The sequence below is a fragment of the Canis lupus genome, chromosome 4, assembly GCF_048164855.1.
Source record: "Canis lupus baileyi chromosome 4, mCanLup2.hap1, whole genome shotgun sequence".
Taxonomy (NCBI): Eukaryota; Metazoa; Chordata; class Mammalia; order Carnivora; family Canidae; genus Canis; species Canis lupus.
In genome coordinates, this window is record NC_132841.1 from 10,657,578 (window position 1) to 10,670,346 (window position 12,769).

General features: G+C 45.5%; 1 protein-coding gene and 1 long non-coding RNA gene across 8 annotated transcripts in view; one reads left to right on the forward strand and one right to left on the reverse strand.

Moving 5' to 3' along the window:
* The window catches only part of LOC140631839 (uncharacterized), a 41,626-nt gene extending 33,515 nt beyond the window's left edge, over positions 1-8,111 (reverse strand). For 2 of the 7 annotated variants that reach the window (XR_012029347.1, XR_012029344.1), the window contains exon 1: positions 7,544-8,109. This is a non-coding gene — a long non-coding RNA (uncharacterized lncRNA). Of the gene's footprint in view, positions 1-7,543 lie in introns of all 7 variants that reach the window. The other 5 variants (XR_012029346.1, XR_012029342.1, XR_012029343.1 and 2 more) reach the window with 5 other exon arrangements.
* A 370-nt stretch (positions 8,112-8,481) lies between these two features.
* Positions 8,482-12,769, forward strand: part of ABCB10 (ATP binding cassette subfamily B member 10) — a 35,717-nt gene continuing 31,429 nt past the window's right edge. Inside the window, exon 1 of the mRNA XM_072822892.1 lies at positions 8,482-8,998. Within this exon, the coding sequence (XP_072678993.1) occupies positions 8,482-8,998 (517 nt within the window). The remainder of the gene's footprint in view (positions 8,999-12,769) is intronic.

Genomic DNA, 12,769 nt, shown 5'->3' on the forward strand with positions numbered 1-12,769 from the left:
CTTTGGCCCAGGGAGCGATCCTGGAGACCCGGGATCGAATCCCATGTCGGGCTCCCGGTACATGGAGCCTGCTCTGCCTATGTCTCTGCCTCTTTCTCTCTCTCTCTGTGTGACTATCATAAATAAAATTTTTTTTTAAAAATTGGTGCTTGGGGATCCCTGGGTGGCTCAGCAGTTTAGCGCCTGCCTTTGGCCCAGGGTGTGATCCTGAAGACCCCGGATGGAGTCCCACGTTGGGCTCCCTGCGTGGAGCCTGCTTCTCCCTCTGCCTGGGTTTCTGCCTCTCTCTCTCTCTCTCTCTCTGTCTCTCCATGTGTGTGTCTCATGAATAAATAAATAAAATCTTTTTTAAAAAATTGCTTAACATAGAACCTGGTACATATCATGTATTAGTACTTGGTATACACATCCAGGAAAATATCTCTTCATTTTACTTGAATCTTATTTCCACCTCAGTACTGCTTTGTTATTATATTCACATCTGTCTTGTACATTCCTTTTACTTTGATTACTAGGTGTTTTACTTTTTTTTTTAAGTAGGCTTTACACCCTGGGTGGATCCCCAGTGCAGGGCTTGAATTCATGACCCTGAGATCAAGACCTGGGCTGAGATCAAGAGTCAGATGCTTAATCAACTGAGCCACCCAGGCACCCCAAGGTATTTTACATTTATATTGCAATTATTAATGCCATTTTTTGGCAGTGTATGCTCAACTTTCATTCACAGGAAAACTTATCTTGTCAATTCTGGATTCAACTACCTCATAGAATTCTCTTATTGCTTCATTATTTTTTCACTTAACTCTCTTTGTTTTTTTAGGTAAATAATACAATTTACACGTAATGATAATTTCATCTTTCTTTTGTTGATAACTACATCTCATTTATTTTTGTCTCTTCCATCAGCTAGGACCTCCAGCACCATGTTTAACGGTGGCAGTGATGACGGTGTCTTCGTCTTATTTCTCTCACTAGAGAAAAATTCACTAGTAAGTATGATGTTGGCTGACGGCTTGATCTAGATGCTCTTTCTCAGGGAACTGATTGTGCAATGTGACAGTTCTATTCTTACCATGTTAGTTTAGTAATTATATGTTTTTTTAAAAATATTCTGTTGGATATGATTTGCTGTTGTTTTATTAAGGACTTGTATGTTGATATTTTTCTATGTTTTGCTTTAGGTGGCTATCTTTGTTAGATTTAAATGTTAGGGGTCATGAATCTCATAAAATAGACTGAGAAATCTATCTTTTCTTATGCTTTGGGGTAGTTTATATACCATGGAAATTTTTCTTTAAAAATTTGAAAGAGGCCTTAACACAGGGTGTGTAAAATTAAGAAAAAAAATCACAAATAAATAAAAATATGAAAGAACCTATCAAGCATATTTTTCAGGTAATCCTTTGGTATGTTTAAATTTTTCTTCTTTTTTCTACATAGAAGGATATCTTTTATTGTTTTCTTAATTTCAATCAATAATTTTAACATATTTTTGAATAAGTGAAAGACCCAAAATTTAGAAAAGGACACATACCCTAATACCCTAGTCATTCACTTCTCTCTACAGAAAACCACTGTTCCTTGTATATCCTTGCAAAGATACTTTGTTAATATATGAATGTAAGCGTGAGTATATACATATATTTGTTTTTATTTTTTACACAAACATAGCATACTATGTTTTTTCATTGGACTTCTGCACCTTGCTTTTTTTTTTTTTTTTTTAACTTTTATTTATTTATGATAGTCACACAGGGAGAGAGAGAGAGAGGCAGAGACATAGGCAGAGGGAGAAGCAGGCTCCGTGCACCGGGAGCCTGACGTGGGATTCGATCCTGGGTCTCCAGGATCACGCCCTGGGCCAAAGGCAGGCGCCAAACCGCTGCGCCACCCAGGGATCCCTGCACCTTGCTTTTTTCATTGGACTTCTTAGGGTATGGTTCCAAACTGGCACATGTAGAACTGCCTCATCCTTTCTAATATTTTTAATTTTTATTTATTTATGATAGTCACAGAGAGAGAGAGAGAGGCAGAGACACAGGCAGAGGGAGAAGCAGGCTCCATGCACCGGGAGCCCGATGTGGGATTCGATCCCGGGTCTCCAGGATCGCGCCCTGGGCCAAAGGCAGGCGCCAAACCGCTGCGTCACCCAGGGATCCCTGCCTCATCCTTTCTAAAAGTTGCATGGTCTTCCATTGCCTGGATATATCCCCAATCTATTTAAATAATGCCCTAATACTAGCCTGTAGTTTCCAGTCTTTTGCTATTGTAAACAATACTGTAATGAGTATCTTTGTATGTATTTATCATCCCACACATGTGGGAGTATGTATACACTTTAAATTCCTAGAAGTGGCACACCTATTAGAATAACTAAAATCCCCAAATACTGACAACATCAAATGCTGGCAAGGATGTGAAGCAACAGATACTCTCATTCATTGCTTGTGGGAAGGCAAAAACAATACAGCCACTTTGGAAGACAGTTTGGCAGTTTCTTACAACCCTAAACATACAATCCAGCAATCTCTCCCCTTTGTGTTTACCAAGAAGAGTTGAAAACTTATGTTCATATGGAAACTTGAATGTGGATGTTTATAGAAGCTTTATTTGTAATTGCCAAAACTTGGAAGCAACCAAGATTTCCTTCTGTAGGTGAATGGATAAACTGTGGTACAGACAAGGAAATATTATTTAGGGCTGAACAGAAATGAGCTATCAAGCCATGGAATGACATAAAAGAAACTTAAATTCCTATTACTAAATGAAAGAAGCCAATCTGAAAGGCTACATGCTATATATATATATGACAGTATATATTCTGGAAAAGGCAAAACTTTGGAGACAGTAAAAAGATTAGTGCTTCCCCATGGCCAGGGGGAAGTAGGGATGAGGATTTTTAGGGCAGTGAAACTATTCTGTATGATGCTATAATGATAGATACATGTCATTATACATTTGTCCAAATGTATAACACCCAGAGTGAACCCTAATGGAGGGAGTTGGGGTGATAATGATGTATCAGTGTACACACATCAATTTAACAAGTGTACCCCTCTGGTAGGGAATGTTGATAGTGGGTGGGGCTGTGTTTGTGTTAAGGCACAGGGTACATGGGAAATTTCTGTACTTTCTTTTCAATTTTATTGTGAACCTAAAACTGCTCTAAAAAATAAAGTCTTTGGGCAGCCCAGGTGGCTCAGTGGTTTAGTGCCACCTTCAGCCCAGGGTGTGATCCTGGGGTCCTGGGATCGAGTCCCACGTTGGGCTCCCTGCATGGAGCCTGCTTCTCCCTCTGCCTGTGTCTCTGCCTCCCTCTGTGTGTCTCTCATGAATGAATAAATAAAATCTTAAAAAAAAATAAAGTCTTTTGAAAATTCTAGAGGTGACATTGCAGGATTAAAGGATATATTTAAAACTGTAATAGCTGTAACCAGTGCTTTTCATAAAAACTGTAGCAGTTGACATTCTTCTCAACATTCTTCTCATTCTCTTGTCCATGTTTACATCTCACTCTTATCAAGACAGTGTAATAAAACTTTTTGATTTTTATTAAAATGATTGAGGAAAAACGTATCTGCTTGACATTTTAGTTTTTATACCTTCTGTCATAAATTACATAGAACATCTTTTCTTTCTTTTAGTAAATTTGTATCATTTGAATTTCCTTTTGGGTGAAATGCCTGTTCATTTTCTTTGCATATTTTTCTATTAGTTCTGCACATACTTTTATTTATTTTTTTAAAGATTTTATTTATTTATTCATGAGAGACACAGAGAGAGATAGAGACAGAGGCAGAGGGAGAAGCAGGCTCCATGCAGGGAGCCCGATGTGGGACTAGATCACGGGACTACAGGATCACGCCCTGAACCGGAGGCCGACTCTCCACCATTGAGCCACCCAGGTATCCCCTGCACATACTTTTATAGTTAGAAATTCAAATCGGAATGGGAATGATGATGCTGAAATCTCATATTTTGATTTGAAAATTATAGTTACCATATACCTTGCAGTCAGCCTCCCATCTTTTTTTTCCCCCTTTATATTTATTTTTCTAAGTAGGCTCTACGCTGGGTTTACCACCCTGAGATCAAGACAAGGGCTGAGATCAAGAGTTGATCCTTAACTGACTGAGCCACCCAGGTACCCCAGGCTTGCATCTTTAAGCATGAGGTGAAACTAGCACAGAATGAGAAAAGTGATAGGATATGGGTAATTTTTCTCTACATCTGGGTCCAAGCTCAGACTCTTTAAACATAAGAGAATACACTGTCCCTAAATATTATAAAAATCATAGAATCAGGCTCACTGTCTGGCTTCATTCTTGCTATTTTTGTGTAGTAGTCATGAGCTTCATTTCAACAGATCATGCAAGCTTCTTTGTAGCCTGAAATCTAGACCAGCTATGAAACATACTCCTGGTAAAATAAAGTTAAGCGTTGTAGCAGATAAGACCTGCAAACTGTTTAGAGTAGCCTGAATAACTCAATTGCTTATTTGGCTAAATATGAGTTAAATGGACAAATGCTGAGCATCTATTGTAGTATTATATAAGACACTGATGTTAGGCCTATGTAGTACTTTCCAGAGCTGCCTTAATAAAATACCACAAACTGTGTGACTTAAAATAAATTTATTGTTTCATGGTTCTGGAGGCTGAAATCAGGGTGTTGGCAGAGCATGGTCCCTCTGAAACCTATAGCGAAATCCTTCCTTACACCTTGGCAGCCTCTGGGGATTAGCTGGCTGTCTTTGACATTCCTTGGCTTGCAGCTCCCTAACTCCTATCTTTGCCTTGGTTTTCATACAGCATTTCCCTCTTTGTGTTTTTGTCTTCACATGGCCATCTTCTCATAAAGACACCCTATTCCTACTCCAATATGGCTTCATCTTAACTCAATTAACTATGCCTGCAACCCTCTTATTTCCAAATAAGGTCACATTCTGAGATACCGAGGGGGTTAGGATTTCAACATATCTTTTTTGGAGGGACACACTTCAACCCATAACAACCTTTCTCTAGAATCTTTGGGGAGAAGTGAGGGAGAATGTAAAAGCCAAAGATGCTGACACTTATATACATTGCATTCAGCCCGCCTGAGTCCAGTTACTGAGATAAAGTTACAGCCTCAGCATTCACCGGAAGCACGCAGTGCAGAGGAGTTACCAAAAAACCTCAATCAATTCAGACTTCAGAGGAATTTACAAATCCAGCCCTATATGCATTCCACCCCCTTCCTGGTTCATGCTTCACTGAACTGCATGCTCTACCTTCAGCCTGTCACTCCTGTCCTTGATTGGAGGAATTACAAGCTTGAGTTAAGAGAAAAAGAAATGTACTAAGAAAGGTCAAATGAGGGTTTAGTGCTGCCTTCGGCCTGGGCTATGATCCTGGAGACCCGGGATCGAGTCCCATGTCGGGCTCCCTGCACGGAGCCTGCTTCTCCCTCTGCCTGTGTCTCTGCCTCTCTCTCTTTGCGTGTGTCTCTCATGAATAAATAAAATCTTTAAAAAAAGAAAAGAGGTCAAATGACAACCCCCACCCTCATCAGATTATAGGCTTCACACCAGGAAGATTCTTGTTTGCTTCTTGTGCTACTATGCTTCATGGACCCCCTCCTGCTGTCCACATGAGCACCCTTATCACCCTCTGAAGGAGAGGAATCCACGGATGGAACTCTTCTTGAAGTGATCCCAACTGCTCTCAAGTTTCAGTCAAAAGACATCCTTTTTGAATTCAACACCTGTTGGCCACTAAACCTATTTAGAGTCTATTCACGGAGGGCCAGATTTTACTGCATGGTTCAATCACACTTCCACGAAGAGCCCTTTCTGTCTGTCAGTGGGCAGGATTTGGACTTTTGTTTTTTCTTGCTTTTCCATAGTATTTATACTATTAATCCACTCACATCTAAGGGTTTGAGTCTTACTTTCCCAAATACAGTTCAGAGTAATTCTTGCCTTTTTCAGTGGCCAAAGAAATTCTAAAAAAGCAACAAGAAGCTATCCTTATATTAAGTGGGAAGAAGTCATAGTCATGCAAAGTAATAAATAAAATATATACATGTGCAAAACATATGTTTATTGTTTTGCACCATAACCTTCTCATAGGAATGAATATATATATTGAATATGTATATACACATATTTTTAGAGTAGCTTCCCCCCCTTTTTTTTTATTTTGGTGTGATGACTGTGTAAGTAAGTCCTTCTGCCAATATTTATTCCCTACTCCATTCTCCCATTGTATATATTTTTAAAGAGCCGGGGACATTTTCTTTTGCATCTACAGTAGTAAATAATCCTTGCCTTGTCTGTAATATGATGGCTGGGCAGGATTTTTTTTTTTTTATCATTACATTTTTGTCAAGGTTAATTGTTATCCTATTACCTGCCTGATTTTTAGAAATTCAAAAAACCAACAGTTGTTTTGTTTTGTTTTTGAAATCAACTACACTTGAGTTATTTTTCTGTAGACATCAGACACCAGAAAGTGCTTGCTGACAAAGCCTGGTTGACAACACTCTGGGGAAGGCAGAAAGCAAAGGACCCAGCCCTTTCCCCAGCCCTTGGAGCAGCAACTGTTTTCTGGAAAATGGGAAAAAGAAAGTAAGAGGAAAGTTAGATTTGACTTAAAATTGTCACTTTCCAACAGGGAGAATGTCACTTTTTTACATTGCTTCAGCTGAGGCTTAAATGGGAAGTAGCAGGATGTATGATGTGGGGAATGAGGTACTATCTCCCCACTTTTTAGAAGTGACCTAATAAAATCTTTCCCAGAAGGAATATGCCTGCTCATAAATCAATGGAGTCAACTTTCAACCTATACCCTGCATTCTAGATTTTAGACACCAATGAGAGGCTAACAAAAGTCGCCTGTTAACTCGGGGGGGTGGGGGGGTGGGAGGGCGGGGTGGCCCCACGCTGCCCTTCCTCTAAGACGTTGGGATTTAAAGGATGGCATGCTTCCTGCTCACTTCCTGCTCATCGGGGCATATAAAGCACCGTCTCATTCCACACTTTCTATTATCTGTACCTCCTCTCAGATGTCCTACACTCCCTGCCTGCCAGGGCCCCAAGTAAGGTGAGGTAAGCCAGGCACTCTCCTGGAGTCAAAACTTCAATGGAGGCCTGAAAATGTCTCAGTTAGTCAAGATCAGTAATATCTAAATGCAAAAAATCTTTAAAAAATCGGTAAACTAGGCCAGCTGCTGACTGCCTAGTTCTGTAAATAAGGCTCTCAAGGGTGGGATTAAGGTGAGAAGACAGGCAGGATCGCGCAAGTGAAAAGGTGCTTTTGAAATTTTGATATGTGGCTTGTCATGGCTTTTTTTAATATTAATTTTGAGTTTTTGAAATTATTTTTGACTTTAAAAAACATTGCATCAAAATATTTATCTTGATTATGGAGGTGTGGGTTTTTTTGTTTTTTGTTTTTTTTTTTTCCCGAATCCATGAATTTTGGAATTGAGGCTCGTGTCTCTCCCTAGCCGTACCCTAGCACTGGCCCTGAAAATTAGGGGTCAACGAAAATCTATCCACCTTGTTCAAGCACGACTCTTACAGGCAAGAGAATCAGGCCGCTCCGCTCCGCTCCCCGCTCCCCAGCGCCGAGGTCCCGCGCCACGAAGCCCCCCGCGGCCCGGCGGGTTTTCAGATGTCCCCCTCGGCTTTCCTCGCACGTGCGCTAAGATACTGCAGTGGCCTTGGACCGGGTTCTCATCCGAGCAGCCCGGGCGCCTCGACGGTGCTGTGAGGAAATGATCGCTCGCTCTCCCGCGGCAAGCTAGCCGGTGTGGCCGCTCACCAACCACCTCCTCCGCCGCGGGGCTGAGCCGCAGCGACGCCGTCTCCGACAGCGTCTGCCGCCCGCACGGGGACGCCCGGTGACGGGAGCGGCCCCAGCCGGGGTCGCCCGGGCCGCGGACCCGCCCCAAGCCCGGATCAGCTCGCCGTCCGGCCGCCACATCCTTTCACCGGCCATCGTGTGCTCTCGCCTGCGCGCCCCGCCGAGTCGTCCGGCGTGAGAAAGGGCTCGCGCCGCGTCCGGCTTTTCGCCGGACGGGACCGAAAAGCGCGAAAAAGCTCCCCGCACGACAGTGCGCAGGCGCAGCGGCGCCCAGGGCTTTCCGCAGCGCGGTCCTCGGGGGCGCTGGCTGCGCGCCGGGCGCTCGGCAGCCCGGTGGGGGGCGCTGCGGGGCAGGCGGCCGAGGAGGGAGGGGGCTCCTTGGAGGGGTGGTGCCGGGCGCGGGTCGCCGCCCTGCAGGGCGGGGACCGGTGCGGGCGGAGGGCCGCGGCTGGGACCGGTATGGGGCGGGCGCGGCCCGGGGCGTGCGCAGGGTCCGCGGGCCCGACGAGGCGGGTGACGGCGGGTGACAGCGGGCGGGGCGGCGGGCGGCGCCGCGTTCTCGCCGTCTGCGCGGCCGGGCCCGGAGGGTCGTCGGACTCGGTGCGCGCGGGGCCGGGCGGGCGGAGGCGCCATGCACCGCCCCCCTGCCGGGCCGCTGCGGCTGCTCCTGTGGCGAAGCGCGGCCGCCAGCACGTGGACCCTGGGCGCCCGCGGCCCGGGGCCCCGGCCTCAGCGGACGGGCCTGTGGCCGCTGCGGCCTTGGGGCGCGGGGCCGGGGCTCGCCGGGGCCGCCGGGGCCGCGCGAGGCCCGCGCCGCTGCACTAGCGGCGGCCCGGCCGGGGGTCCCCGCGCGGCGGGCGGGGGATCGGGCCTCGCGCGGCTCCTGGCGCTGTGCGCGCGGCTCCCCGGCGGCTGCAGGTGCGCGGCGCTCCCCGGGCCCGGCGCTCCCCGGCTCCCGTGCGCTGGGCTTCGGGGCGGCCCCGCGGCCGCCGCCCGCGTCGGGGGCAGGGCCTGGCCGCGCGGGCCGGGGGTGCCTGCGGCCGCCGCGGCTCCCGGAGACGACTCGCAGCTGCGCCCCGCGGCGGCCGGGCGCTCGGAGGCCCAGAAGCTCTTGGGGCTGGCGTACCCGGAGCGCGGGAGGCTGGCAGGTAGGGCTCGCCCCGTCCCCCCCCTCGGCGGTCAGCGCACCTCACGCCCCGCGCGGCCCTGGGACACGCGCCTGGGCCACTTCTAACCCCGTGAGGAGGGGCAGGGCAGGCCGGCGTTTACGTGGGGATCTTGAGCCGGTGCTGAACGAGGGGTGCGCACCCTCGGTCGCATCGCCAGTGCCAGGCCTCAGGCTGGCCGAGAATCTGTCCTCGGCCGTGCTTTATGTTTGTCTTCTTGGCTTGACACACATTGCACAAGCGAGCAGCGGCGGCTCGTTATTGGAGTCTTCGGGTCCGTTCCGCTTCGCCATTGCCAGCGTTCTCAGAACGAGCGGGGTTCCCCCCACCCCTTACATTTTAAAATGTATTCTAGCCAAAAATATGTCTGGTTTTGTATTATGAAGTTATACTACTTTTTATGAACATTGTGTAATATGTTAGGCCAAATAAGTCAGAGAAAGACAAATACCACTGGATCTCACTCATATGTGGAGTTTAAGAAACAAAACAGGAGCGTAGGGGAAGGGAAGGAAAAAGATAAAAACAAAAGGAGGCAAACCGACAGGACACTCTTAACTGTAGAGAACAAGCAGAGTTGCTGGAGGGGAGGCAGGCGGGGGATGGGGTAACTGGGTGATGGCCATTAAGGAGGGCACTTGTTGGGATGAGCATTGGGTGTTATATGTAACTGATGACCCATTAAATTCCGTCCCTGAAACTAATAATGAACTATATGTTAACTGAATTTAATTAAAAATTTAAAAAACATTATTTGATTTAGGCAACCTTATTAAACAGTCAGCACTTTTTTTGTGAATTTATGTGAAGTAAAACAATGTAAACCTCTCCGTTTTGTTTCATGTGCCTTTTGCTTCCCTGAGTGGTAAGCAGGAAGTTACTAGCTCTTCAAGAAAACCAAACACTGGCATAGTAAGTGATCTGTGAACTCCAGAAGCTATGAGAAACTGTAGATCATAACCTAACTAAATCGTAATTGAGTAATTTTTTTAAAGGAATCAAAATGAATGTTTTTAGTAGGATTTTCTATAATTCCTCATTTTTTAACCATAATTGGGAAAATGTTATCACGCAAGGGCCTTTTAAGATCTAAAAGATCCCAGGACCCAGGGATCACCACCTGAGCCGAAGGCAGACACTCAACCACTGAGCCACCCAGGTGTCCCTCCATTTCTTTAATAAATATTTATTGAGCCTCCTCAATGTCATGGGGTTACATGGGGGGTGGGGGTGGCAGAAAGAAACATGATTTCTGTTCCTGTCAGGACTTCCAGCTTAGTGGGGAAGAAACAAATGAAAGTCATATGACTAGAGAGAAAACTGCAACCATGATGAGGGCATGGGAAGAGGGTCAGATGCAGCCCTTGAAACAGGTGAGAATTCCACATGCTTTGCTGCAAATCCATTGCTTTAAAAAGGATTTTCCTAGAGAGTCATTTGTGATGTAGGGCAGATGGGTGCTGTGGAGGAAGGCAGGTGGAGTAGGAATGGCTTACTTCTCACTGTTGAAGCTTAGGGGAATTCTTGCTATCACTTAAGTATAAAGAGAATTTATTTCATTGCTCAGTTGGTCCTATGCAGATTTTGATGGAAATAAGATCTTTTACTCTATTAAGAGAAATTTTTGAGACTAGAAGGTCTCGCTGGACGGTGAACTGCTTGAGACAGGTGCTGTTTCTGATTCTGCCTAGTTCTTAGCATGTGTGCAGCACAGGGCAGGGGCTCAAGAGCGCCTGAGATGAAGGAATTAAGTAATGGTCCCACCAGGCCCAACTTTAGTGACTCTGAGCACTGCAAGGTGTGTCTGTCATTTCCATATGCAATTTGAGTGCAAGGAAAGCCAGTTTTGTTTTATTTCTGAAATACCAGGTGCTGAGAAGTTTTTTTTAGATAAACCTCTCACACTGTGGGCCAGAGTACTTTCCATTTTAGGCTTTGCTGGTGCCCACATGTGCTTAGCACTGTGGATAGTCCAGCCTGGCATCTCTCATAACCATCATCCCTGTACCTTCTTTCCGTTCCCACATGTCTTGCCATGCTAGTATGTTGAGACAGCTTTAAATAAAGCAAGAACTGTACCTCCCTTTATTTTAAGAAGAGTGATTTTGATCTGCCTCATTGAATGATTGTGAGCATATATATGACCTGAGAAAATAAGTCCAAGGTTGGTACACTAATTTTTTTAAAAGATTTATTTATTTATTTATTCGTGATAGACATAGAGAGAGAGAGAGAGACAGGCAGGCAGAGGGAGAAGCAGGCTCCATGCCCGGAACCCGACGCGGGACTCGATCCCGGGACTCCAGGATCGTGCCCTGGGCCAAAGGCAGGCACTAAACCACTGAGCCACCCAGGGATCCCCGGTACACTAATTTTTTTAAACAGATAATAAATACATATTGTATCTTATGAGGAAATCTGATGAAAAACACTTACTTAGGACATATGGTTTCCTTAAAAGTCATTATATATGATATATTGAAGCCAATCTGGGTGTTGGCATTTGTGAGATTAAAAGGAAGTGGGGTGTCATCATTAATTTGTAACTTACCATCATAAGAACAGCCTCAGATGTTGATACATCTCTTTGAAAGGGTGTGGATAAAGAGCTGTGTGTGTGTGTGTGTGTGTGTGTGTGTGTGTGTTAATCAAGAGGCCAAAAGAAACTGAATTGAAGAGAAGGAATTCCAGTGTTAATTTGCTAAATTTTAGGAAAATAAATGCAAAAATCTTTTTTTCAACGATTCAGCTCTACATTTGATTAACAGTATTTTCATCTGTCTTCAGCAATTTGTTGAATATGCCACCTGAAGTCTGTGACCAGAAAACTTTGATCTGAAGTAATTTATGTCAGAAACTTTAAAAAAGGTCTACCATTTGAAATGTTTCCAGATGTGTGGGGAGAACAGTTTTAGCATTATTCCCATTTTTCAGGGAATAGGCACTGCAGTCTTCTCACCTGCCCCATGCCTCTCCTCCCTGCGGCTCACTTAGTATAGGAATTTGCAGCCATCTTCCTATAGCTGTGGCCTACAAAGTTGTTCTCCAGTCTCTCTCTGTTAATTCTTCATCTTATCACCTTGGCCAGAAGAAGTCTTAAAAGTTACTGGAGCTCACTGAGGAGCCCCTGGTGGACTGCTGGGATAAGAAGTCATTTGTTCCAGCCCTTTGCTGCACCTGGCAGATAGAAGGGGACTGTGGAGGGCTCTAGCCATCCCACTGTATTAGGGGCAGAGAACACTGCATAAATTGATCTTGGAAGTGAGCTGTGGGTCATTGGGGTACTGTAAGGTTATAATGACCATGCCAGCCTGGAGGTGCCCACAGAGGCAGCTTGCCTTCCCTACACTTTGCAGGCAGGTTCCTGGTTAGATTGTGTAAGGTACACCCCCACCCCTCCACACACACAGTTCAGCTGAGGCCTCTGTGGAGAACTGGGGAGGGTGCCTCTCACTTAAAATATTGATAAGGGCTTGTGTGGTTTGAGATTAGGACAGTTCTTAGAACCTGATGCCCACCAGGAGCTTTTGCTAAATTAATATTTTATGAAGCGATCAGAAAGAATACAGTGATAAAACCAGTGAATACTGTAAGCAAAGAGAGGGTGAGAAGTGTTTAGAATGGCTGTTTCCTGGAGCCCAAATCAGGACAGAGGCTCTACTAAGGACTGTACTGCTGGCACTGAGGCTGAACCTTTGAAATTGAGACTGCTCCAGAAAACCGTGGATGTTTGTTCGCTCTGGAAATACCATA